Source organism: Ursus maritimus, unplaced genomic scaffold, assembly GCF_017311325.1.
Source record: "Ursus maritimus isolate PB19 unplaced genomic scaffold, ASM1731132v1 scaffold_29, whole genome shotgun sequence".
NCBI lineage: Eukaryota > Metazoa > Chordata > Mammalia > Carnivora > Ursidae > Ursus > Ursus maritimus.
In genome coordinates this window covers 10,987,727-11,011,665 of record NW_024425452.1, presented here as the reverse complement: position 1 = coordinate 11,011,665, position 23,939 = coordinate 10,987,727, and the positions used below count along the sequence as shown (strand labels likewise).

At 49.3% G+C, this 23,939-nt stretch overlaps 1 protein-coding gene across 1 annotated transcript in view; it reads left to right on the top strand.

Moving 5' to 3' along the window:
* The first annotated feature begins 15,388 nt into the window (after positions 1–15,388).
* Positions 15,389–23,939, top strand: part of TRAM2 (translocation associated membrane protein 2) — an 81,661-nt gene continuing 73,110 nt past the window's right edge. Inside the window, exon 1 of the mRNA XM_040643574.1 lies at positions 15,389–15,614. Coding sequence (XP_040499508.1) covers positions 15,495–15,614 — 120 coding nt within the window. The 5' untranslated portion in view covers positions 15,389–15,494. The remainder of the gene's footprint in view (positions 15,615–23,939) is intronic.

Genomic DNA, 23,939 nt, shown 5'->3' with positions numbered 1-23,939 from the left:
ATATGGAGTAGTTCCTTCTCACAGCGATAGATTGTTCCACAGTTCTGGTCTTTTGAACAAAATCAGGGGGTATATGGAGAGAGAAGTGTCATGAAATAATTCAAGCTTAAAAAAAAAGTTAAAGCATACAGATTGCTGAAGCAACAATGACAAAAGTTGGTTAATCTTAACCCATTGGATCCAATTTATTGGCCATCTATTAAAAGCCACTTTCCCAGATCACTCCCCAACCTCCTTTTCCTCTCCTGCTTCCCTGCATTCCCACAGCCTGGCTGCGTCACACTGGGCTGCCCCAGGCTGGAGGTTAACCAGCTGTGTTTTCCCCGGGTGAACCCATCTCCACTTCAGGATAACTCGCAGCCTGGTCTGTCCCTCACTGGATCAGTGGGGCTCCTGTCCATTCACCAGCATCAGAGCCACCTTCACTCCCAGGCAGGGGAGCTGTCTCTCATATCTGAAATTTCAGAGCTCTTCCCCTCGTCAGGATCAGCCTGGGGATAAAGTTCCAGCAGCCCCCAGCCAGCCAGAGGCAGAACGGAGTCTGCAGAAGTGGGCTGGTCCTCTGCCCAGTCCCTCCCCTGGCAGCCGCTGCGAAGAGTCCCTCCCACTGCTTTCTCAGGCTCTGGCCTTCATTCCCCAGAGCGTGTGGCTGGATGGGGCTGCCCCCTCTTCTCAGCTTTCCCTTGCCAGACCACAATCGGCAGATTTCCTCATGCTCACCAACCTTTCTGGGGTCTCCCTTTTCCTAGTAACGATGACCTAATCCCAAAATGCAGTGTTAAGGGAGCTCCAATACAAATCAGTGGGACTGCCTTCTTGAGCCCAAGTCCATATAAGGTACGATTCCTGAGCCAGGACTGGGAGAGTGCTGAGTGTAAGGCCACACAGCTGACTCACCCGGTGTCCCGCTCCCTCCCGAGGCTGAGCCGGCCTGCTCCAGTTTCCAGTGACATCAGCATTGCACCCAGGACAGAAGTTGAAGACAGTGAGAGGCAGGACTTCTTGGGAGACTGCAATGTAGTTTTTCTTTCTTTCTAGGCTCCCTGCTTCCTGGGAGGCTGTCCTTTCTTGAATGTAACTGAGTGCTAATTTGACTTGGCGCTTTTTCTCCAGGAGGTCTCTTGTGGGCGTGGTGGTGATGGGGCGGGGTGAGGCAGAGCCTGGTCCACACGGACCCTTTGGAACTGGAAGCTGTCATAGGGCCCCACCCTGACACTGGGCAGAGTTCAGTATTCACAGCTCTTTGTGGGAGACTTGGCTATTCTGCCGTCCCTCCGGTTGGCTAGTTTTTATTTGTTTCGCTTTTGGTGAAGTCTGAGCAATGGAACTAAGAAATTCTCAAACACAGGAAAGAATAGTGAAGGCTGAGTTACCAAACTCTCTTCAAAACTCCTTAATGAATACTCATGTTCTTTTTATTAGCATCCTTACCGCCATTCCAGTGCCTGTTAAAAGCAAATCCGGGGCTCCTGGGTGGCTCAGTTGGTTGAGTGTTTGACTCTCGATTTCAGCTCAGGTCATGGTCTGGGGGTGGGGGTCGTGAGATTGAGCCCTGTGTCAGGCTCCGTGCTCAGCAGAGAGTCTGTTGAAGATTCTCTCTCTCTCTTTCTGTTCCTCTCACTCTCCCTCTGCCCCTGCCCCGCCCCATTCTCTCTCTCTCTTAAATGAATAAATGAATCTTTAAAAAAAAAAAAAGCAAATCCTTGTACTAGACTCTAGCAGTGGTGTGCCAGAACCAGTTCAAACCAGTCGCAGACCTATTTATTAAGCTTTCAGAAAATTTGCAAGCCGATCGTAAAACACAATAATTATTAAAGTTAATTTACATAAAATTAAAACAGAATAAATTAGATTTAAAACAAAGGTAATAACTAATCAATATTCATTCACTCCCTAATTATGTTACTACTTTTTACTATTTTCTGTCCTCTTGAGGTTACTCGCATCTACTGTGTCTGTATGGTGGAAATATCATAAGATGGTGTGTTTCTGCACATCTCTCCTAACGCCTTGTTCAGTCAGGTCACATTGGGAGCTTGAAATCAGCCACGATGGGAGAATTTACCCCCTGGGAGGGGTGCCTGGGTGGCTCAGTCAGTTGAGCGTCTGTCTTAGGCTAAGGCCATGATCTCGGGGTCCTAGGATTGAGCCCCGTGTCTGAGCAGGGAGCCTGCTTCTCACTCTCTCTCGCTATCTCTGCCACTATCTCTGTCTCTCTCTTTCTCAAATAAATAAATAAAATCTAAAAAAAAAAAAAAAAGAATTTACCCCATGGGAAACAGTACAAATAGGGCTTCCCGGCCTCCCCCCCCCGACCATCTCCCAGGGCCAGTTGTCAACCGTGACTAGCACACCACTGATTCTGGGGTCACTAAAGAATGTCTCACCCCCTGAGCTCAAGATGCTTAGGATGTAATGAGGAAGACAAATCCTTCAAGACTTCAGTTGGGCAGTGTCTCCTCTAAAATGCCAAACATGGGAGTGAGCAAAAGGACGTGGGCTTTCGAGTCAGTGGAGACCTACAATAGCACCCTAGTTCTGCCACTTACTGGCCAGGTCACCTTATATAAGTTACCTGATGTTTTGAGTCATTTCCCAGATGGGAGTAATAGCACCTCCTCCTAAGATTGCTGCAAGGATATGGTGGTAAAGATCTAAGGATATAGAAAGGGCATTTCTGATTGACAGAGCAGCAGGAGGAATGGCACGGAAGCATAAAAGTGAAAGGACTTGTCAGGGACTGGCCAGCAGCCTAGTGTATCTGTGTATTAAGATACACCAGAAACACCAAGATGGGCGGAATATAGGTATGGTGGGACCCTGGACATGCAGATTAACAGGGAGGGAAAAGCTAAGCCTGGATGGTACAGGGCTGGGAGACAGACCCGCCTTGAGGGCAGCCAGCAATCCAAGCCATCAAGTTTAGAGGGCACCGCAAGTTCGGACATAATTCAGACGGTCATCTCAAGCAGGAGGTACAACCTGGCAGGTAGCGTTATGGACTATGGGAGATCTCTTCATACAAGACTAATCCCCAGCCATACCCAGAAATATAGGAGCCTTGCTCAGCCCCTAAAGAGGGGTCAACAGGAGCTAGGCAGGAGATCCAGGCTGTTTCAATGGCTTTTCTTCTTGGTGGTGATCCCCTAATGCTGGTAAGCTAGCGGCCCCAGCTCATATCATCTCAAACAAAGTAGGTAGGAGGAGGGCAGGACTCTCAAAGTCTGTCTTTATATCAGGGAGCAGTATCCCCCAACACCCAGCAGATACCCCTATATAGCTCCTCGGCCATGTGAGGACCCATGTGAGTGGGTCACATGCTGTGGCAGGCAGAACCTCCAAAGATGCTCATTCTCTTGTCCCTGGGAGCCTGTGAATATGACCTTACATGGCCACAGGGACTTTGCAGGCGTGATTAAGGATAGAATCTTGAGATGGGGAGGCTATCCTGGATTACCTGGGGTGCCCAGTCTAATCCCATAAGCCCGGCTGGGTGACAGAGATGACAGTGTGAGGAGGATTTGTCTCTGGTCTTGAGGTGGAGGGGACTGTATGTGTAAGAACTGGAAAGGGGCATCTCGACTCTAATAGAGGTCCCTAACTGACAGCCAGGGACCTTAGTCATATAGTAGGGAACTAAATTCTGCCAATCCCTGAAAGAGCACAGAAACCAGTTCTCCCCTAGAGCCTCCAGGAAGGAACTCAGCCCTGCAGATACCTTGATTTTTAGCCCAGTGAGACCTGTACCTGACTTCTGACCCTCACAAACACAAGATAATACATTTGTGTGGTTTTAAGCTAAAGTTCTAGTCATTTGTTATGGCAGTAATAGTAAGTTAATACACATGTCCACTCCTGAAAACAGTAAAAGCAGAGGAGACTGGGATAACCAGGCCTGACTTCGTCCACTTAGGGATTGTCTCCTGGGGTTGGGTGATAGGCCAAGTTCCCGAGAGTACTGGCAAGTGTCCGTAAAATTAGGAAGGAGGGAAGATGGTGGCAGGTTTGGAGCCAAGAGCAAGGAGTACTATAGCCAGGGTTGGGATCGGGTAAGCGCCAGGACAGACATGCCAGATGTTTCCAGCTGTCTTCTGTCAGACTGGTCTGCGTTAAACGTTTTATATATCAGCCATGGCTACAACGAGAGGGCCCTGTAAGTCCCCGGGAGATCATCTCCTTTATACTGGACCCAGTCCTGATTGGGAGGGGAAAAGCCTCAGAGAACCAGCACCCAGGTTGCCACCCTCCGGCTGAGCTTCTAGAGCTTGGATCTGGAAAATGCTACTTACCATACTTCATCAAACTGAAGAGGCCTTCACTTACAAGATACACCATGACTTCATGAACCACTGTGAAAGAAAAAGTGCTACCAAATGAACCATGATGGGCTGTCGGTTTTAGGATCCATGTTCAATAAATAAGATTTTAAAGGGGGGTAAAAAGGTTCATCTTCCAGCTGACCGAATATGGTGCTGCAAATCTTCCGCCAGTGGCTGGGGATGAGCTCCTAACATCCTGTCCGCTCAGTCAAAATTGGCAGGAGAGGTACGCATGAGTCTCTAGGGAAGGCTAGAGGTCAAGGTGGAAAGGTGAGAGTGTGCTGGAGTGCGGGCAAAGGGCAGTCGCCAGGGGCAGGGATCCTGGCAGGGGCGCAGGACATCTGGGATCATATGGCCCCTGGTATCTGAAATGGTATTTATGACTCCATCTCATATCAAAGCGTGAGGGATCACACTGTCTTGCCCAAGAGAGCTGGACTGGAACAGCTGCCTAGTGCTGGACGGTACATTTGCCCTGTTCCAGACGGGGACACACTCAAGGAGCAGCTATTTCATCCCTTTACCTGGGGCTGGCCTTGAGTCCAGGAAATTTGGGGATCTCTCAGAGTGCCTTTATAATGAGGACAAGAATCAGTGTCACTGTATGGAAGTGCCCTAGGAAATCACTTCCTTCCCATAATTTTTCCCATCAGAAGGACATTTGGAAAATGAATGTGGCTGGCCCGAAGTGACCGACCTGAGCAGTAGCAGGAGGAGGCTGGGATCCACGTCTCCTGCTACCCCCAGTGCCTGTCAGGAGAGGCAGTCCGAGGGGTGCAGGAGTGCCATCCCCCAGGAACACCCTGGATCTGTCTCTTGCAACCTCACGTCCCATCTCTTTCCTCCTCTGTAAAGCAGGGCTAGGAAGAGTGCCTGCTACAGAGAGAAGGTTGTCGTGAAGATTGCATTAAGAAGCCATGAGAGGCGTAGACCATTGCCTGCCAGCTAGTGACTGCCTCATGAAGAGGGACTGTTAACTGTCATTCTTTCGTGAGCTCTCGTGCTCCTGCCCGCATCACCTCCCTCCTGCTATCAAGCTGGAGGTCTGAACTTTGAGACTTAGGGACAGAGGCATCTGTGGAATTTGCTCCCCTTGCTAATCTTGTAAAGTCAACAAATCATTTCAGTTCAACCCCAGAGGAGCCTCTGGAGATGTGAGGACCTGGCATGGAACAGTTTCATGTGGGGGTGCCGAGTGCTTGCTGCATGGAGGGAGAGCAGCCCACCTGGGGGATGGAGGAGGATTTGCAAGGGCTGGGGAAGCCCGTTGAGCATGGAGGGGAAAGGGAAGGGGCACAGGAGCCATGAGGCGCCAGGGCGGGGGCACTTGGCATGTGAACGGAGTGTAGAAGGCCAGGAAGGGGGATGTGATGTGGGCTTGTATGCTAGAAAGGAAGGGGACTCAGTCTATGAAAAGAACCATTTTCTGTGGCGCTCAGGAAGGGCCTCTCACTGGGGATTTCCTACACAGGGCTCCAGGCCTTGGCTGCCTTCCCGGGGAAAGGTGGTGTTTGTAGTGGCGGACTTGCACACTGCAAGCCTTTAGTTTAGTGACAAATGGTGCCCACTCCTGTCTCTGGCACTGCCGGTCTCCCTGAGCCTCGTTCAGCTGGGAACAAAATGCCCTTTGCTTGAACCACCCACTTCAGAGGCCTTCATGCAAGACGGACACGGAGGTCGAGGCAGAAGTGCAGTGGAGGAGAGTGGAAGCTCTGAATAGTGCTGGACTAAGGGGAGGTGACAGCCACGAAGGGGCAGCCCCGAAACCTGTACAGAGGGGGCTAGTTCAAAGGAATGGGCCCTTGGCACAGGGCTTTACGGTGGCCCTAAGCCTGCTGGTCAGCCCCAGACCACTGGTCATGCTGTCCTGGCTAGTCAGAGGAGCTCCGTGGGGTCAAAGGAAAAGCCTCCTTGGAGACAGTAACTCCAAAATTTAAAAAGAAAAAAAAAAAGCTCAATCGACTTCCTTTTCCTCTCTTTTCTAACCCCAATCAAAAAAGTACAGTGCGCGCTATTGAAAAATCACATCTCAGGAGCAGTGCGCACTTTCTGACAGCATCTGCCAAGATTTCTGATGAGGCTGATAGAAACAAACGTGTTCCATTTTCATGTTGTATAATGAGTAGATGCAGTCCTTGCACATCTGTTCAGGCAAGACAAGGATGATGTTATTACTGGAGGCATTGTGCCGCAAAGATCATTCCTATCTCTCCTGCCCCTGCCCATTGTCAGCCTCGCTGGGCGCTTTCCCCCTTTCCTCTCTTTACTGTCCCATGTCTCCTTTCTTCTCATTTCCTTTCTTGCTTTCACTTTTCCTCGTCTCTCATTTCTTTCCTCACTCGCCATGCCCTGCCCGCCTTGCAGAAACTCAGGGGACAAAGTAAAGCATTCCCATCCTACCAAGAGGAGGGGATGCTGAGAAGGCCAGGGGCTAGCTGCCAGGGATCAGATAAGAGAGGAGAGTCTTTGGGTCGCTTGTCACAGCGCTTGGCACTTCCTACTGTAAAGGGCCCATTCCCACTGGTCAGCAAGAATCCTTCAGCCCAGTCAGTGAAATCTCTGGACCTGCCCCGTGCCCAACCTCATCAGCAAGGAATCAGGAGAGACAGCAGTGTGGCTGGCCAATTCCTGCCAAGGAGACAACAAATGGAAAGAACTGAAGTCTCTTTCAGGAATTTCTTGTAGTATCCAGGAATATTCTACATCCTAAATGGATACTTTCTGGATACGTAATTGATTTATGAAGGAATGAAATTTTAATGTTGGAATATAAACACAAAGAATCAGAATGTGGGAGTGAATTTCAGGGTCAAGGGAGCATTCCTTGATTTGCGTATTTCAAATCATTCATTCATTCATTCATTCATTCATTCATTCTTGGCAACAAATATTCATGCAGTACCTACTATGTAGCAGGGAATGAGCTGCTTATTAAGGCACATAGATGGAAAGCTATAATTCCTGCCTCTAAGGGCCTTAAAGTCTACCCCAAGGCTAAGTTTTACCCAATCTAAATATAGCTTTGGTCTTGAATGTATCTCTTAGGTGGAAGTAGAATCCCTTTGGGGCCCATTTACTATGGAATTACCCTGGCACCAATATAAAAATGGATTCCTGTATATTGATCCATTAATCCACCCAACCATCCACTCTTCTATTCCATCCACTCATCTACTCTTCCATTCCATTCATCCATCTATCCATCTACCTACTTATAAATCTATCTATCCGTCCACTCATGTAGGGAACAAAATGCTACCTACATCCAGCCATCCAACCATTCACCTTTCCATTCATCCACCCATCCACCCACCAATCCATCCATCCATCCCCTCAACCATCATCCTTTCAAGCATGCAGTAGGAGATCAATTATTAGCCCAGTGGGGGATCAGGGATCACCTAAATAATTATTGCGGTAGGGAGCTGTGCAAAGACAGATCCCAATAGTTGTATGTAGTGTCCATGCTGACAATTTACAAGTAAATGGTTTCTGAAGCCGGGCTGTGATCTGAGAAACAGAGATGGGATGAATTTCAAGAATTGGTAGCAAAGGTTCACAGGGAGGTGCCTAGAGTTAATCAAGATAGTGTCTATCTTTCTAGGAGTCTAGAAAGTCTAGTCTAGCCTAGTCGAGTCTAGAAAGTCTAGTCTAGGAAAGGGTAGGAGAGAGTATAGGAGGAAGTGTCTCAGGGACGGCAATGGTTCATGCACACGTTTCCATGGCGTTCTTGCTATTGAGTTTTTCCTCACTGTGATGGCCCCTGCATCACAAAGATCACCCCGATAATTATTGCTTTCTCCTTAAACATGAAAAAAACTAAGGATGGGCATTTTTGTGGGCAGTTAAGGTTCCCAATATAGTTTCCATTGAACAATAGCCCCTAAGTTGGAGAAGCAGTGGAAATCAAGGTCTGAAATCATTCCCATGCTTCCCAAATGTTGCATTCCAGGGTTTTTCTTCTTGTGGGAATTCTGACTGAAATTTACCCTTTTCTAATGTCAGTTTGAGTTGTGACTCTTTAAAAAAAAATGCTCCCCTCTTCCCATATGTCAGGTGGCACATTCTTTAGTCGTCTGGAATTAATCTGTCTTTAGCTGAATGAGAGCTGGAAAGAGGAAATAGGGGGCAGTGGTTAGAGCCCTGCGCGGTCAGGAGTCCTGGTTCCCACGTCTTGCTCTGCCACTGAGTCACTAGCTGACACTGGACAAGTGACTTGGTTTTTGTAAGTTGTTGCCTGTCTGCTAAAGGACAGCGGGCATGGGCTGCAGAGACAGTGCTGGGGGCACTGGGCCAGGAGGGGAGAGGCCCTTGTCCTCACCCCAGTTCACCAAATCCTTATTAACCTTGGGCCTTCGAACTTTCTGGGCCTTCGAACTTTCTTGGTCTCTAAAGGAAGGGAGTGGAAACATGATTTTTACGGTAGTTTCTAGTACCTGGGATCTTAATTCCACTCACTCTTATATTTAGCATATTGAATGCCTGGAGCGGATCATTTTTAACTCTCTACTCCTCGACATGAAAACAATTCAGAAATAATCATGACACGTGACATGAAACAAATAATAATAATGACACGTTGCATTGTTTCACTGTTTTAAATTTGAAACACACATAAAAGCTGCAAGTGGTCACACAGAATGACAGAATTGAAGCCACCCGTACTATTTCTTCAGCTTTAAAATCACTGTGCTAGAATTGTTTTCAATTTGTGGTTCAAACCCAAGCTTCTCAAGTACCCTTGGGCTGGAGACATGACTGGGCTGGAAACAAGCTCAGATGACTCCAGTTGGATATGAACTTACTCAAAACAAACGCGTGCATCTGAGACCCATATATTAAGGGGCAACTGTATGTATGAGAGTTATTAGGATTAACCTGCATGTCGAATGCAAAGCTTATTAAAAGATAAATAATAAAAATGTGCGAAGTTGGAACCTACATTTCTGTTTTTAAGATTCAACAACAACTACAACAATTGCTTAGAACTTAGAACCAGGGGCGCCTGGGTGGTGCAGTCGTTAAGCGTCTGCCTTCGGCTCAGGGCATGATCCCGGCGTTCTGGGATCGAGCCCCACATCAGGCTCCTCCGGTAAGAGCCTGCTTCTTCCTCTCCCACTCCCCCTGCTTGTGTTCCCTCTCTCGCTGGCTGTCTCTGTCAAATAAATAAATAAAAATTAAAAAAAAAAAAGAAAAAAAAAAGAACATAGAACCAAAAGACTTGGGTGAGGGGTGGAATTGTTTTTACTGCTAACATTGTTTAGAATTGCCATGGTGATAATACAAAAAAGCATACCCAATTTTTAGGCACTTTTTCATTTAAAATTTTTTTTTAATTTTGAAATAATTTTAGATTTGTAAGAGAGTTGCAAAAATGGGATAGAGAGTCTTCATAAACCTTTCACCTAGCTTATAGAAGCATGGTACATTTATGGAAACATGAAATTAACACTGGTACAATGCTATTAACCAGTCTACAGGCTATTTGGATTTCAGCAGTTTTCACTAATGTCTTTTTTCTGTTTCAGGGTTTAATGCAGGATACCACATTGTGTTTAGAGGTTTATCGTTGTTTTATAATTCTTTATAAAGCAACTCCTTAGTGCTTGCTGCCAGGGACGACTACTCCTACAGCCCTGTCCTTCCTATACCACGGGTTCCACTAAACTGCTGTGCTCATAGGGGCAGGAAGTTCTGATGGCTGTGAAGCCTCATTCTTTGGCCAAGGGTATTGAGTCTGATCTAATATGCTGGGCTACCAGGGCCCAAACAGTCCACTTTGTCAAGCTGGAGATCCTTCAGCCAGACACTCCAACAGTAACTGCTAGGGGTGTGACATTTGCAAGGTTCATGTTCCTTCTGTAAGAAACCAGAAAGCAAGGATGGTTTGGGGCAAGAGTGTAGTGTGTTCTGTGAGGAAAAGACATGAAAATATATAGAGTAAGAAACCCTGAAAAAAATCACTGTGCAGATCCTTCTGGATGCCTGCTCCACACCCGTTCTCCCCTTTTTCCTTGCAATCAGAATTTTTATTTTATTGAAGTAAGGGGAGCCAGGATCTTCAAAGGACGTGAGAAATCTCTGCAGGCTCTCTGAGGATGTCTCCCTGGTGGGGTTAATCCAGTTATGTCCATTCCATTCACCTTGCCAATGACTGGTTTAGGAATAGCCGTGGGATACAATTCTGGCCAGTGAGGCATTAGGAAAAGTCTGGGGCTTCTGGGAAAGTTTTCTTTATGCTTCAAAATGCCTTTCTCCCTCTTGTCTGAGTTTTGGGTCTTGTTGTATGAAGGAATGAGTAAAGAATGCCGGGAGCTGTTGCAGCCACTTTGTACCATGAGGGACAAGTCTGAGGCAAAAGCAAACACAGAGTGGCAAAGTGGGAAGAGAGTGAGACCCTAGCTTTGGATGTGTCATTTACTTCTGGGAATGAACTAACTCAGGACTTCTTGTTATGTGAGAAAATACATTTTCCATTTGTTGGGGGTAATGGTTACATTTATACCAGCCCAAGCAAAAGCATCTCTCATTCAATCATTCATTCAACCAACACTTGATGAAAACATACCATATGGGAATCTGGTGCTTGGTGCTATTGGCATGTGAGAGCAAATGGCTAGATTCCTGCCCTGAATGGTGACACTATCCAAACGGGGGGCGTGTAAAACTCATACACAGATACACCGGTTGCAGGAGAACGTGCTGCTACCTGAGAGGTATACAAACGGTACAGTGCACATGCCTCCAGCCCAGTGCCCTGAAGACAGCTTTGCAAAGGAAGAGATACATGCTCTTTATCTGGAAGGATGGTTACCATTTTGGCAAAAGGATGTGAAACAAAGGCCTTGTGAGGGGGACGAAGACATAAAGATTGGAAGCTACATGGTCTGTTCTGGAAAGAGGGGCCACTCCAATTTAGTGAAGAGTTGGTGTGGCAGAATTATCAGCAGCCATGACGGGACAGGTGGAGAGACAGACGGTATGGCCCTGATCAGTGCCACGCTTTGCGAAGCCTGAAAGGCTACAGGATGGTCCAGCAAAGGGAACCCTGTGCTGACCTGCTGGTCTGAGTCCTGGTTCAGCTACCCACTAATTATGTGGCCCTTGGTCATTCATGTGTCTCAGAAGAGCGACAGCAGGGGTTGGTAATAACCGTCTTGCCTCCCTCACAGGGCTACTGTAAAGTACAATAGAAACATGAGAGGTAATTATTTCCTCCACCTCCAGATGTAACTATATATTCACCCATTCTTAGGTCCTTGTCCCTGCCTGCGGAGTTTTCCCTCTTCCCCTTATGTTTGGACTGTTCTCCTTGATTCTTCAGTGATCTCTAGTATTAATATTTCCAGTAAAGTTCAGTTCTTCCTTCTCTCTCCTGTTTCTTCTCCAAGCATGCTCCAATCTCAAAAAATATATGTAATTTAAAGATCCTGCCTTAGATCCTCTATATTCTCCCAAGACACCATCCATTTCCCTTTTCCTCACCAAATTTCTAGAAAGAATAGACTACCTTCTAACCTCCTTTTCTCATTTTCTACTCACGGTTAAGCCCACTCAAATGTCCAGTTAAACATGGCTCTCCAAAAAAAAAAGGGGGGGGGATGCTCTCAAAGGCCATAACAGCTGCATCGAGGGGCTTCATTTTATTTACATCCTGCCCGATTTACCCTCCTCTTGTGAAATGCCTGTGTCCTGGCTTCCTGCACCCCGCTTTTCCTTTTTCTCCTCCTCCCTTCTCAGCTTGGGATTTCCCTACCTGGGATGCTGCTGTCCTCAGGCTTTTTCTCACTCAGCACACTCTCCTGGCATCACTTACTTAACCTCACGGCTTCAACAGTCCCATTGCAGATGAACCACAAATACTTTTAATTCTGGGTTTCCCTCCCTAACTCCAGTCCAGCTGTTTTTCCCTGAGCTGTCGAAGTGGCGATTTGGATGTCTCATGACTCCTCAAGCCCAGCTTGTTCAGAGGTGAGGCCATCTTCTCCTCTCTTATGCCTGCTCTTTCTCTGTTGTTCCACACAGATTTTTTATTATTTTTTATTTATCTTTTTTAAAGATTTTATTTATTTATTTGACAGAGAGAGAGAGGGAGCATAAGCAGGGGGAGCGGGAGAGGGAGAAGCAGATTCCCCAGTGAGCAGGGAACCCAACACGGGGCTTGATCCCAGGACCCTAGTATCATGCCCTGAGTCTAAGGCTGATGCTTAACTGACTGAGCCACCCAGGTGCCCCCACATAGTTTTTTTAATGGTCCCACCATCATTTATGTCATCCTGGCCCTTTTTAAGTTTTGAATCCTTTAACTCCTGTCGATCTTTTAAAGCAGTCACCAAATCCGGTCAAGAGGTCAGCAGGGACGGCAGTCAGCTGGGACTGTGGTCAGCTGGGACTGTGGTCATCTGAAGGCTTGACGAGGGCTAGAGGATCTGCTTCCAATGTGGCAAGCCTGGCAAATTCGTGCTGGTTGTTGGCAGGAGGCCTTGGTTCTTGGCCACGTGGACCTCTCCATAAAACTGCTTGAATATCTTCACAACACGGTAGCCGGCTTCCCCCAGAACAGGTGATGTAAGACAGAAAGGGGAAAACCAAAATGTCTTTCATGACCTAGTCTTGGGAGCCACACGCCATCACTTATGCCATATTCTATTTGTTAGAAATGATCCACTAAGTCCCTCCCACATTCAAGAGGTGGGATTCATCGCCACTTCTTGAAGGGGGGAGTATCAAAGAATTGGAGGACCTATTTTATTTTATTTTTTTTTTAAAGATTTTATTTATTTATTTGATAGAGACAGAGACAGCCAGCGAGAGAGGGAACACAAGCAGGGGGAGTGGGAGAGGAAGAAGCAGGCTCATAGCGGAGGAGCCTGATGTGGGGCTCGATCCCAGAACGCCGGGATCACGCCCTGAGCCGAAGGCAGACGCTTAACCGCTGTGCCACCCAGGCACCCCTAGAGGAGGACCTATTTTAAAACCACCACACATGGATTGTCTTGTCTTTCTGTCCCTGGTAACTAGCATGGTGTTTGGCTCTTAGGAAGTGCCCAAGAGAAGCTTCTAATGGAATGGTGTGTTAAAGGGGGAGATGCTGGAGGCAGGGTATCTGTGGGTAAGTAGTGTGGGCCAGATGAAGAATGGTGCCGGGGCGAGGAGGGGGTTGTTGTTCTGAGGTGCTGAGTTTCATAGCATCCATGGCCGATTGGATGAGGGCTTGGGAAGAGGTCTGTCTGGGGTTGAAGATGGTTTTGAAACTAGAATTTAGAGATGGCTGGGACGGCTGAAGTAGGCATCTAGTGCTTCTTCCAAGCGGTTGCAAGGTAATGAATAGCAAACCGTGCATCTAAGATCCCTTTGTCTAATTGTTTGATTGCGTTTGAAAGGACTCAGGGCTGGCAATCATCAGTATGAGCACTGTCTGAGCTATCCCCTTTACTTTAGGTTTCTCATTTATAAACCTGGAGGTTATAATACCTAACTATCTCCTACGACTTTCTGCCTGAACACAGCGTTAAGAGGTTGCCAATATGCCACTTTTTGCAAGAAATTCCCATCAGGATATCATCTACAAATGGTCATGGGGAAACACGAGGAAAATATTAGGTTGAACCATCTGAAATGCTGGTATTCTAGTTTTGAACTATAGAGAAAATGATTGCATAGGGTTCAACCTAATAGATGTGGCTGCAGTTTGAAAATACGAACACCTTTTCACAGATGGAAAATTAAGATGCTCTGGAGTTCTTGATCTTTCTATTCCTCATGAGACTCGGGTCCAACCTTAAGAAAGGTCGGCCTTGAAGTTAAATGTTTGGTCCACTGTGGGCATTACTTTCCCTTTTCCTGAAGTCAGATAAATTAAAGACCAAAGACTGTATGCTAAATACTGATGAGTGAAGAAACTTCAGATGTAAAATTTATCTAGGAAGTCAAGATAAGTCCGGTCTCAATCACGTTTCGTACACCATGCCATGTTGAAGAAATTCTATTTTACTTAGAAGTGAAATAACTGCGGACCTAATGAAAAAGAGAGCAGGAATTAAATAGTTCTTTGTTCATTTTGCATTTTTGCACATCTGGAAAGTGATTAGTTGACTCCATTACTGGTAGGAATAAATCCAATATTTGCCTATATAAATTAATTTATTAAACATACATTTTGTCTTTTCCAGGAGTACTTTTAAAACTTAATATTAAATAGAAACTTTACATGAGACAGTGCCTTCTTTTTTCTTCTTCAGTGTTTATTCTTCAGAGCAATTAATATTTAAGGCAGACTTTGGGTAAGACGTGTGTAACTAATGTATAGTGGCACAAATGTCTCAGAAGTTAGCAAAACCGCACCCATCCATCCACTCCCCTCACTGGAACACAGGCTCCCCCGGGGCAGGTCTTTTTGCTAGTTTGCTGCGTATTCCCAGCAATCTGCACCGTGCCTAGATGACTGCAAGCTCTCCATGAACACTTGGTTGGCTCGATTCATTGATCATCCGTGCGTGGCGCTGCGGCCAGCGAGAAGGCCCGCCGGCACTCCCCTCCCTCCACAGAACCTGCGCTGCTCTCCGCTCGGCAACCCCGGGAGTATCCGGCTACCCGGCCCACTCCCCTCCGCCGCGCCGCGGCCTCCTCGGCCCTTCCCTTCCCGCGGAGGAAGGAGCGGGCGCCGACAAGTGGGAAACCCGGGCCCACTTCCTGTCCCGGCAAGGTCGGGCGTCAGCGCCCCCCGCGGCCTGATCCCCTGGGCGCGGCAAGCGGCCGGGCCGCAGCAGCGAGAATGCGGCGGGGCGCGGCTGCGGCGGGCCGGGACGCGGGCGTGGGGCCGAAGGACCCAGGCCGCGTTCTCCGCCCCCCGCGCCCCGGCCCCGCCCCCCTCCCCGCGCGTCCCGGCGGCCAGAGGGTTAAGCGCGCGGGGGGCGGGGCCGCAGCGAGGCCGGCGCGCGGAGTGCGGGCCGCGGGTGGGGAGGGGGCTGCGGCCGGGGGCGGTTCCGGGCGGCGGGGGCGGGGGCGGGCGGAGGAAGGGGGCGGGCCCCAGAAGTTGTTGGGCGGTAGGCCGGCGGGCGGGAGGGCGAGCGGGGCAGCGGGCCGGCGGGCGGACCGGGCCGGGGCTGGAGAAGTTTGCGCGGCGGCTCGAGAGCGCAGGGTGCGGGCCCCGCCGGCCGCTGCGCGCCCGCTGCCATGGCTTTCCGCAGGAGGACGAAAAGTTACCCGCTCTTCAGCCAGGAGTTCGTCATCCACAACCATGCGGACATCGGCTTCTGCCTGGTGCTCTGCGTCCTCATCGGGCTTATGTTCGAGGTGAGCGAGACTGGGGAGGGGGTGCCCCTCTCGTGCGTCGGCCGGCGTAGCCCTGCAGTTCCTGCGGGTCCTCGTCAGAGCCGGGGCGCCTGGCTGCCATGCACACTCTCTGCACCCCGGCTTTGTGCACTCTACGCCCCCTTGGCCTCCTGGTCAGCCCGGACGCTACCCCTCAGCTCTGCGCCCTGCCAGCCTTGCCCTGCTCTGCCGCCCCCTTGAGCACCCACCCTATCCTGCAGCGCACTCTGCAGCCCTGGATCCTAAGCCTGGCCTCGAACCAACCGCAGCGCTGCCACCCTGGCCCGACCAGTGGGATTTCCTTTCTGGTGTGTCCGGGAGCCTCCCAGACCCGCGGTCGTTGCACAATTCCCCCTCCCAAGCGGTGGCTGCCAGCTCCTCTGGGCTTTTACAGTGGGAGGGACCCTGACCCTTTTCCACGTCCCACCTGGTTTTCCAGGTCTTATGCATCCTCGTGTCTGGAACGTGCTGGGGGTGTTCACGTGTGGCCCAGACCCCATCCCAGCGGTGCCTTTCTGCCATCCTCCTCTCTCCCCCCCCTTTGTTTTTTGCCGTTGCCTAAAAGGCCAGGTTTCATATACCCTTTATTACCCTGTGGAGTGTTCCTTTAGATCCATCTGTAGTGGACCCAGAGCTTCTGCCCCTGTTAGAGGGGCAAGTAGAGGGAGAAGGATATTCTCTGCTTTTAGGGGAAAGGTGATTCTCTCAGAGCTGTGGGAGTCAGAGGGTGGAGAGGGTGGGGTCCTACCCGGGACAGCTAGGCCTCACCAAGCAGAGAGTTTTAGTAAGCCCACTGGGGGGGTCAGAATCCAAGGGAATGACTCTCTGTTTCGGAGAGGGAGAAAAATGTGATCTCCAAAGTGGGAAGAACTGGAGAAAAGTGAGTATAGAGCTTGCTGTGGTGTATCTTGTCTCAAGAGTGAGATTATGTGAGTGACACTCCCCTCCCTCTCACGGGTCTCCTTTGAGGCGTGCCTGGTCCTCCCTGCCCGGTTGTGTTGCTTATCTGCATTCTCAGGGATGGGTGAGGAAGCTGTAACCGTTTATAAACGACCTTGGAGATGGAGGATTCCTAGTGTGGCTAATTTCTCCTTCAGTGTTCCTCTCTCTCTGGGTTCCCTGTCTCCCCTCTAAGGATGACAAGGGGTCTACCTGGCCCTGAAGCTGCCCTCAAGCTGGGGACATTTTCATGGTGGTGAGTCAGGGTTGGATGTGTGAATGCGTCCTTGCCTGGGCTTTGGGGTCTGTAGGAATTAAACCCGGGACCAGGATTGAGGTCTGCACTCCAGATTTTGCTAGTGCTCCTCCACTTCTGTCCCTCCCTCCTTCCTTCTCCCAACCCCACAGCTCTTATGGCATAGTCACCCTGACTTTGTCAAGCCAGGCGTGTCCCTGGGTCCCCATCTCTGCTCTATCACTAGTCGGACTGAAAAATTGACTGCAGCCTCAGTTTCCCCTTGGCGAAAGAGGTTAGTAAAACCTGTCTTCCTCACAAGGTTATTGGAAGGTTTAGCTGAGATCATGTAAGCAGTAAAAGTCAGAACAGATTCCACAAATGTGAAAACACGTCACTTGCTGCTGAAACCCTGTTACTATTGATCATAGTACTAGCTTTAATGAAATAAGAATTTTGTTTTGTGCAGCCCATACCCTCAGTATCTATTTGCTGTCCTCTGTTGGAAGAGGCCTCCCAGTGCCGTGTCACCAGTCTTGGAGGGTGTGGTTGGAAAGACACACGTGACAGCTGTAGACCTCTTAGCCGCACGTTCTTCAGCCAATGGGGTCTCTTGCATAGCTTGTGCCTCTCCGCTGTGTTTCAGGCAATTGCTAAGGTTCGTGGCTCTGTGGGTTTTATCTTTGCTTAAAAGAGCTGTTTAGGGTTTGAGCTCAGTACCTCCCTCCCTCTCCTGCCGTCAGTCTTGTAGAAAGTCCTATGCATAAAACCTGGAACTTTGTGGGAGTTGAAAAGTGCTAGGAGCCCTTAACTCCCACTACTTGACAGAAGAAGAAGGTCCAGGATGGAGGAAATAAAGAAAATGCCTTCCCCCATTCCCCGTCTTGGGATTAGCCTGGGGAGTGTGGAAAGGGCCCTGGCCAAAATGCCCTGTGGACTGACCCCCTCTTCCCACCACTCTCTATCTGCAGAAGCTTAGATCTGCCTGGTTGGGCTTCCAGGGCAGGGCACCTTTTCTAGAAGGAGCATCGGAGGTACATTGTGGGATTGTCGATGTATGCTGGTATGTGAGAGAGAGGGCCAGGCCCAGAGCTCCTTTATGAAGGATGCGTGTTCTGCTGTGTTCACCACAGAGGTCCTTGTTGTCCATGCCTAACAACTGACCATGGTGGGAGGAGAGTCAGGTTTTTGGAGCTCTGCTCTCCCTATCAAATGAGAGCAGAAGTAGCTCAGTTAGTCCTAGGGACCTCAGAGAGACACACGTGGGCATCTTCACATTTGGAGTAAAGCCAGGGGTGGCACCTCATAACCCAGCACAGGACTCAGTAGATATTACTTAGGGTCTTCTGGGTTCTCCCCTGGAGGTGTGGTGTATTTGAGGGATGCATATGAGGGAGACAGTCCAGCACTTAACAAGCTTTTTCCTAGAAGTGAGAACAGAAGGAGGTGGAAAGGGAAGGGGGAGACAGGGAGAGAGGATGTCAGGCTCTTGGGTTTCTAATTTGGGCAGGGCTAGAGTTCCTTCATTCAGAAGCTGAGTCAGGAAAACACAGTTATGATTCTTCCCACAAAGAGTGACTCTCCTGGCCGCTCCTCCCTCTGGGGTCCCCCGCCCAGCCTCTGCCAATGAGCTGGACCCCTCTGCCTCCACCGCAGGCAGCCACAGCCCCTGGCCTTCTGACTGGTCTCCATCTCACCCTTGCCTTACTCCTCCCAAACTCACCCTCAGCTCGCCAGCATTTGGGGGCTTTCAGTCCCCCCCTCCCCAAGGACCCTGGGACTTCAGTTCTATCGCCTGGGAGATGATGACTCCAGATTTCCTCCCTGGGGATCACTTCCTTTGGGGAACACACACGAAAGTGCACCTCCCTCTTCCTCCTGGTTTAGTTTTGGGCCGTCCTAAAATTCCTTCTCCCATTTCCAAGGCAGGGGGCAGGTTCTCCGCCCTGCACTCAGGTTTTCTTTCCATTCTGCAAGGCTGTTTGGAATAGAGCTGTTCTGTGCAGCCACAGCACTTGGCTAAAAAATGTCAGGAATGTGGAGCTTTATTTTCCCCCTCCTTCCCTTCCAGCTTTCTCTTTCTTAACTCCGCTTTCGGGGGAGTTGGTGCAAGTGGGAGTTTTCTACCCAGCGGTTTGGGTTCTTCAGTCCTGGCTGCGGTGGAGTCCGGCCTGACCCTCCTTCAGGGTGTGGGCGGCCAGCTGGGGGGTGTGTGCGTGCATCAGATCTGAAAGCAGCCTTCCCCTCCCCTTTCCCTTTGCTTTCCAGTGGCCTGTTCAGTGCCACGTTTCAAACTGAACCAGGCAGGGGAAGAGGAACACTCTCTCATTAGTGAATGGAGAATGAGAAAAAGGCGGGGGGGGGTGTGTGTGTGTGTGTGTGTGGGTAACTTCGAACAGAGAGGAAGCAATTATACATTACCTCTAAAATGTCATTTTGAAACAGAAACTTTTTTGTTGGTTTTAAAGCTCATTTGCAGGCTCTGCCAACTCTGTGGCAAGGACATGTTTCTAAAATTCTAGGCCTGTCCTTTGTAGGTTCGGTTCCCAGTTTGGTCTGCGATGACTTTAAGGGTTCAGGACCCAGAGACCTTTTCCAGTGGTGGCTGGTTTTGCTTCTTCTGGAGGTGGCTGTTGTAGGGCTCCCTTCTTCCCTGTTCCTGACGCCGTGATTGACTTGTCAGAATGATGAGTCTGCCGCATGTATGGTGAGAGTCCTGTTAGCACGTGGGCACCGTGGCACCTGTTCACGTCAGCCCAGACATACGTGTGGGCATTCTAACCTGAAGCCAGGCTGCTGGTCCTGCCCACGTATTAGCATTGGGAGACAGTTCTGCTTCTTTCGTGTTTCTATGAAGAAGAGGTATGTAAATCTCACAGACCTGCATCTGTGGACGTTGGTTATCTCTTCTCATGTGCTTTTGAAGATGTTTCTCTGCCAGCTTTTACAGCTTTTGACTTCATGCATCATCCTCCCTAGGCTCCGACACCGTCCTTCAGTCGTGTTCTAGAGAAATTAGTCCAGGGAAACTGAGAAGGGTGACTTACTCTCTGGGGTGCCCTTGTTCTGTGGTTGGATTTCTACACGCATCACCCCGTGATCTGAGCAACGGAGCAGAAATTTGGAGCTAGTTTTCCTGATTAAGCCTCAAGTGTTAAGCCTCGCCTATGGGACATAATGGCCCATCAGCCATCCCTGTGTCTTTCCTTGGCCAAAATATGATATCCGGAAAGGTGGCGTTGATCAGTTAGTGAGTTTTTGACCCTTACTTGGAGACGAAGGCTGAGACCCGTAAAAATGCCTGGCACTGTGCCCGGCCCATGAACTCTTGATTGATCGTCTCAACGACCACGCCGATCGCTGCTGTTCTTGGCTTCTTTGCTGGGTCTGTGAGCACACCTCCCACCATCACACTGGCTCATTGGGGCACCGGGGCTGCATTTCATTTTGGACATGACATGTGTTGCCCTGAGACCTGGCCTCCACGGTTTCCAGTGCTGGCCATTCGCTCACCAAAGGGGATTTTTGCTCTACACTGGGTCCCTCTTTTCCCCAGGGTGCCTGGGGGAACGGCTGCTCTTGGGAGAACATCTCTTTCCTCTCTGACATCCATCTCATTAGAGCAAGCGTTTGTGGGTCTCTGGGCAGCCACCGTCCGCCGTGTGGAGGAGTCAGAACCGTGAGGAGACCGTCCCGCACGCTAAATAGATGCCCCTTTTCTCTTGCTCGCTCCGTCGTCTGCGCTCTCCCTGGCTGGTTTCTCGGGGGCACTGTCCGGACCAGTCACAACAGAGCTCCTCAGTCCAGACTGTTTGCAGAGTGCATGTGTTGCTATGGTGAAAACTTCACTCTGGCAGGCATGAGCTCCCTGCTCCGTCGTGGGCAGGGGCCCCAGAAACCACTCCGTGGCAGAGCTGATGTACCTCCCCTTCCCACCCTGGTAAATGACGAAGCCAGAGGGTTGGTAAGACCGGATTAGAGTTCCCAAATGACAGAAGTGCTTTCTAATCAGCGAGAGCGCTCTTAGCAGGCTGTGATGGGAAACTGCACGGATCTTGTCTCTTCACCTTTTCATCCAGCCCTGTGTATCTGGTATCCCTTGCTACTTAATGGTTAAAGAAAGGGGATGGGGTGGGGGGGAAAGTAGGAAAAGAAAACAGTAAAACTACTAACATGGCTCCTGGCACAGCCCTTCTTATTTCACAAGCAGACCTTTATCTTTTACATAGTCTGTTGCTCTGCCTTGATTTACCTCCGCTGTCTCAAGTGTCCCAAGTAGAGGAGACCCCAGCCCAACCTCGTCACAGCTGGTTGGCGTGGCGAGTTCACTGCTTGGTTTAAAGAGCTTTGCAGGCAGCTCCTCTGGCCAGGGTAGGTTCACACAGTGTTCCTTGCTTTTCAGCAGAGGAAGTGGAGCCAGATTGGGGGGGGGTGGTCTGAGGCCTCTGAAACCCTCTGGTGAGTTTGTGGGAGCCCGGGGTTAGGTGAGGCGCTGCTCTGTGGCTCTCCGCCCGAGCCACGTTGCCTCTTGACGGGTTCCCTCATTTGTCTTGAGGGGATGGCAACACTTTACATCTGTGAAATGCTTTACTAGCCTCACCCTGTAATCTGGATGGTTTATGGGGGTTGTCATAGCCATCCAGAGCCTGGCTTCCAGAGGAGAGACTTGGCCAAGGACCATTCCCTCCGAGTTACAGCTGGAGCCAAAAGTTGGAGTCTGGCTCACATTTAGAGCTCAGCCCTAATGCTTCCATGAACAGGGAGTCTATGGAATGTAGCCACAGGCTGCTTTATTTTTCTTTGTCTGAGTGGAATCTGTTTATTACCTGGAAGTAATGTCTGCAGGTCGTTGTTCCACTTGGAGGCGTTTCTGCCTGGAACAGTCTCTGAAATGTGCATCTCCCTGAGAGAGACTACAGAGAAGAACCCAGACGTGTGTATCACATGTGAACACAGGCGAACGGGCAGGGGCTTTACCTACCGTGAAAGTTACTGCCTGTCGTTAGCTGACATCTGGGTAAGCAGAGCTGCGTCTGGCTGCTCTTTTTTCCCCAGCCTTATCCTCAAGTTAATATTGTGGCCATCGCTCAAGGGCATATCTTTCCTTCGCATTTCACGAGTTGAAGGGCTAGAGGGAAACCTAGAAGTCATTTACTATGTTTATAAAAAAGGAAAATAAGACTCTCAGAGGTTGGGAGATTTGCCCAGGACAGTAGAGGAAATTTTTGCCAAATGTGGGGCTTGAACCTACATCTTCTGACTCAAGTCTAGGGAATTTTCTACACATCTGCCCACTGGAATTCTCGATGGTACCTTTGAATGCAAGGGTATGTGAGGAAGCTTGTAATTGATAGATCTCTCTTAAGTGTGCTACGTTCCTTAATTTGGCAGCTGTTTGTTGAATTCCTGCCGTGTGCCTCTGTTGAGCTCTGGGAATGCAGATGAATAAGGTGGGGTCCTTGTCCTCAAAGAGGTCACCGCGTGGTAGCTTAAAGCTGGTAAACTATTCGTGGAGGGGACTCAGGTCTTGAACTCGATGTAAGTGGCAGGTGCGGCTTAAAGACAGACTGTTGGGTCTCAACCTCAAGCCACTGCTGTTGGTAGAAGAGGGTGGTTTATTAAATTGAGACCCAACACCGTGAGTGTGGGGTTGTCAGTCATTAGAGGACAAAAGTGGTGGTCATTTCTAGACAACTTGTGAGGCACAGCTGGTACTCTTGTGCTTTATAGCTTTGAGAATAAATGAACTGACCAAAGGCTGGGCGTGTGTGTGTGTGTGTGTGTGTGTGTGTGCGTGCATGTGCACAGATGTGATTTCTAGTACTAGGAGGTCTTAATTTTTTTTTAAGATTTATTTATTTATTTGAGAGAGAGCACGAGTGTGTGAGCTGTGGCAGACAGAGGCAGAGGGAGAGAGAGAATCTCAAGCAGACTCCCTGCAGAGCACGGAGCTTGATCCCAGGACCCTGAGATCTCGACCTGAGCCAAATCAAGAGTCAGATGCTTAACCGACTGAGCCACCCAGGCGCCCCTAGGAGGTCTTTATTGATTGAGGTTAGGAGAACTCTTCCATATTATTTCTTAAGATTTTTTACCATCAAATTCTAACATGATCTGAAATGTTCCTTTTGGGTTAATGGAGGTGATGGTCATGCCTGGGGTAAGAAGGACATAATACTCTGAGCCTCAGTTGCCCTGTCTTTGAAGTAGGGAGAGGATTTTCTTTTTTCAAAGATTTTATTTATTTATTTGACAGAGAGAGAGACAGCCAGCGAGAGAGGGAACACAAGCAGGGGGAGTGGGAGAGGAAGAAGCAGGCTCCCAGCAGAAGAGCCTGACATGGGGCTCGATCCCAGAGCGCTGGAATCACGCCCTGAGCCAAAGGCAGACGCTTAACGACTGAGCCACCCAGGCGCCCCAGGGAGAGGATTTCTTAATAAAGCTCCTGAAGTTTGCAAAAGCAGAGTATTTTTTTTTTTTACTTAATTTATTCATTTTATTATTTTTTTCAGTAGGCTCTATGCCCCACGTGGGGCTCAAACTCATGACCTGGAGATCAAGAGTCTCATGCTCTACTGGCTGAGCCAGCCAGGTGCCTCAGGGCAGAGTATTATGACTCGGTTTTTTCCTTCATTTTTATTATAAATGTGTAGATACTCTGTTTTTATGAAGAGTTTTAAAAAGAGACTTTGTAGTGACCCACCACTATCAGGAAGATTTCTGTGACTTCTGGGGAGGCAGAAGGGTGTACCTACTTTAAGACAAAAGATAGAGATGTGATTTTTACAAATATGCTTCTCCTTTCTCTGTTGCCGCCCCCCCCCCCAAAACACACACACTCGCTTTGAAAAATGCACAGGATCATACTCGTTAGTCAACAAGTGTTTACAGTCTGGTCTGTGTGCCTGGTACAGTGTGGGATCTGCCAGAAGATAGCGTTGGGAGTTGGTGAGAATGTGGCTTCAGGTTTAGACGTACCAGGGATGTATTATCGACTCCTTTCCTGAATGTGAAGAGCAGTCTGGGGGCTCCTTCCCTGAAGGAGCAATCCGGGGGTAAGCAGGCCTCCCCTCCAGCAATTCCTGGAGTCCTGCAGGAAATCACCAGGCTCGCTTCACAATGCCTGGTTTCCT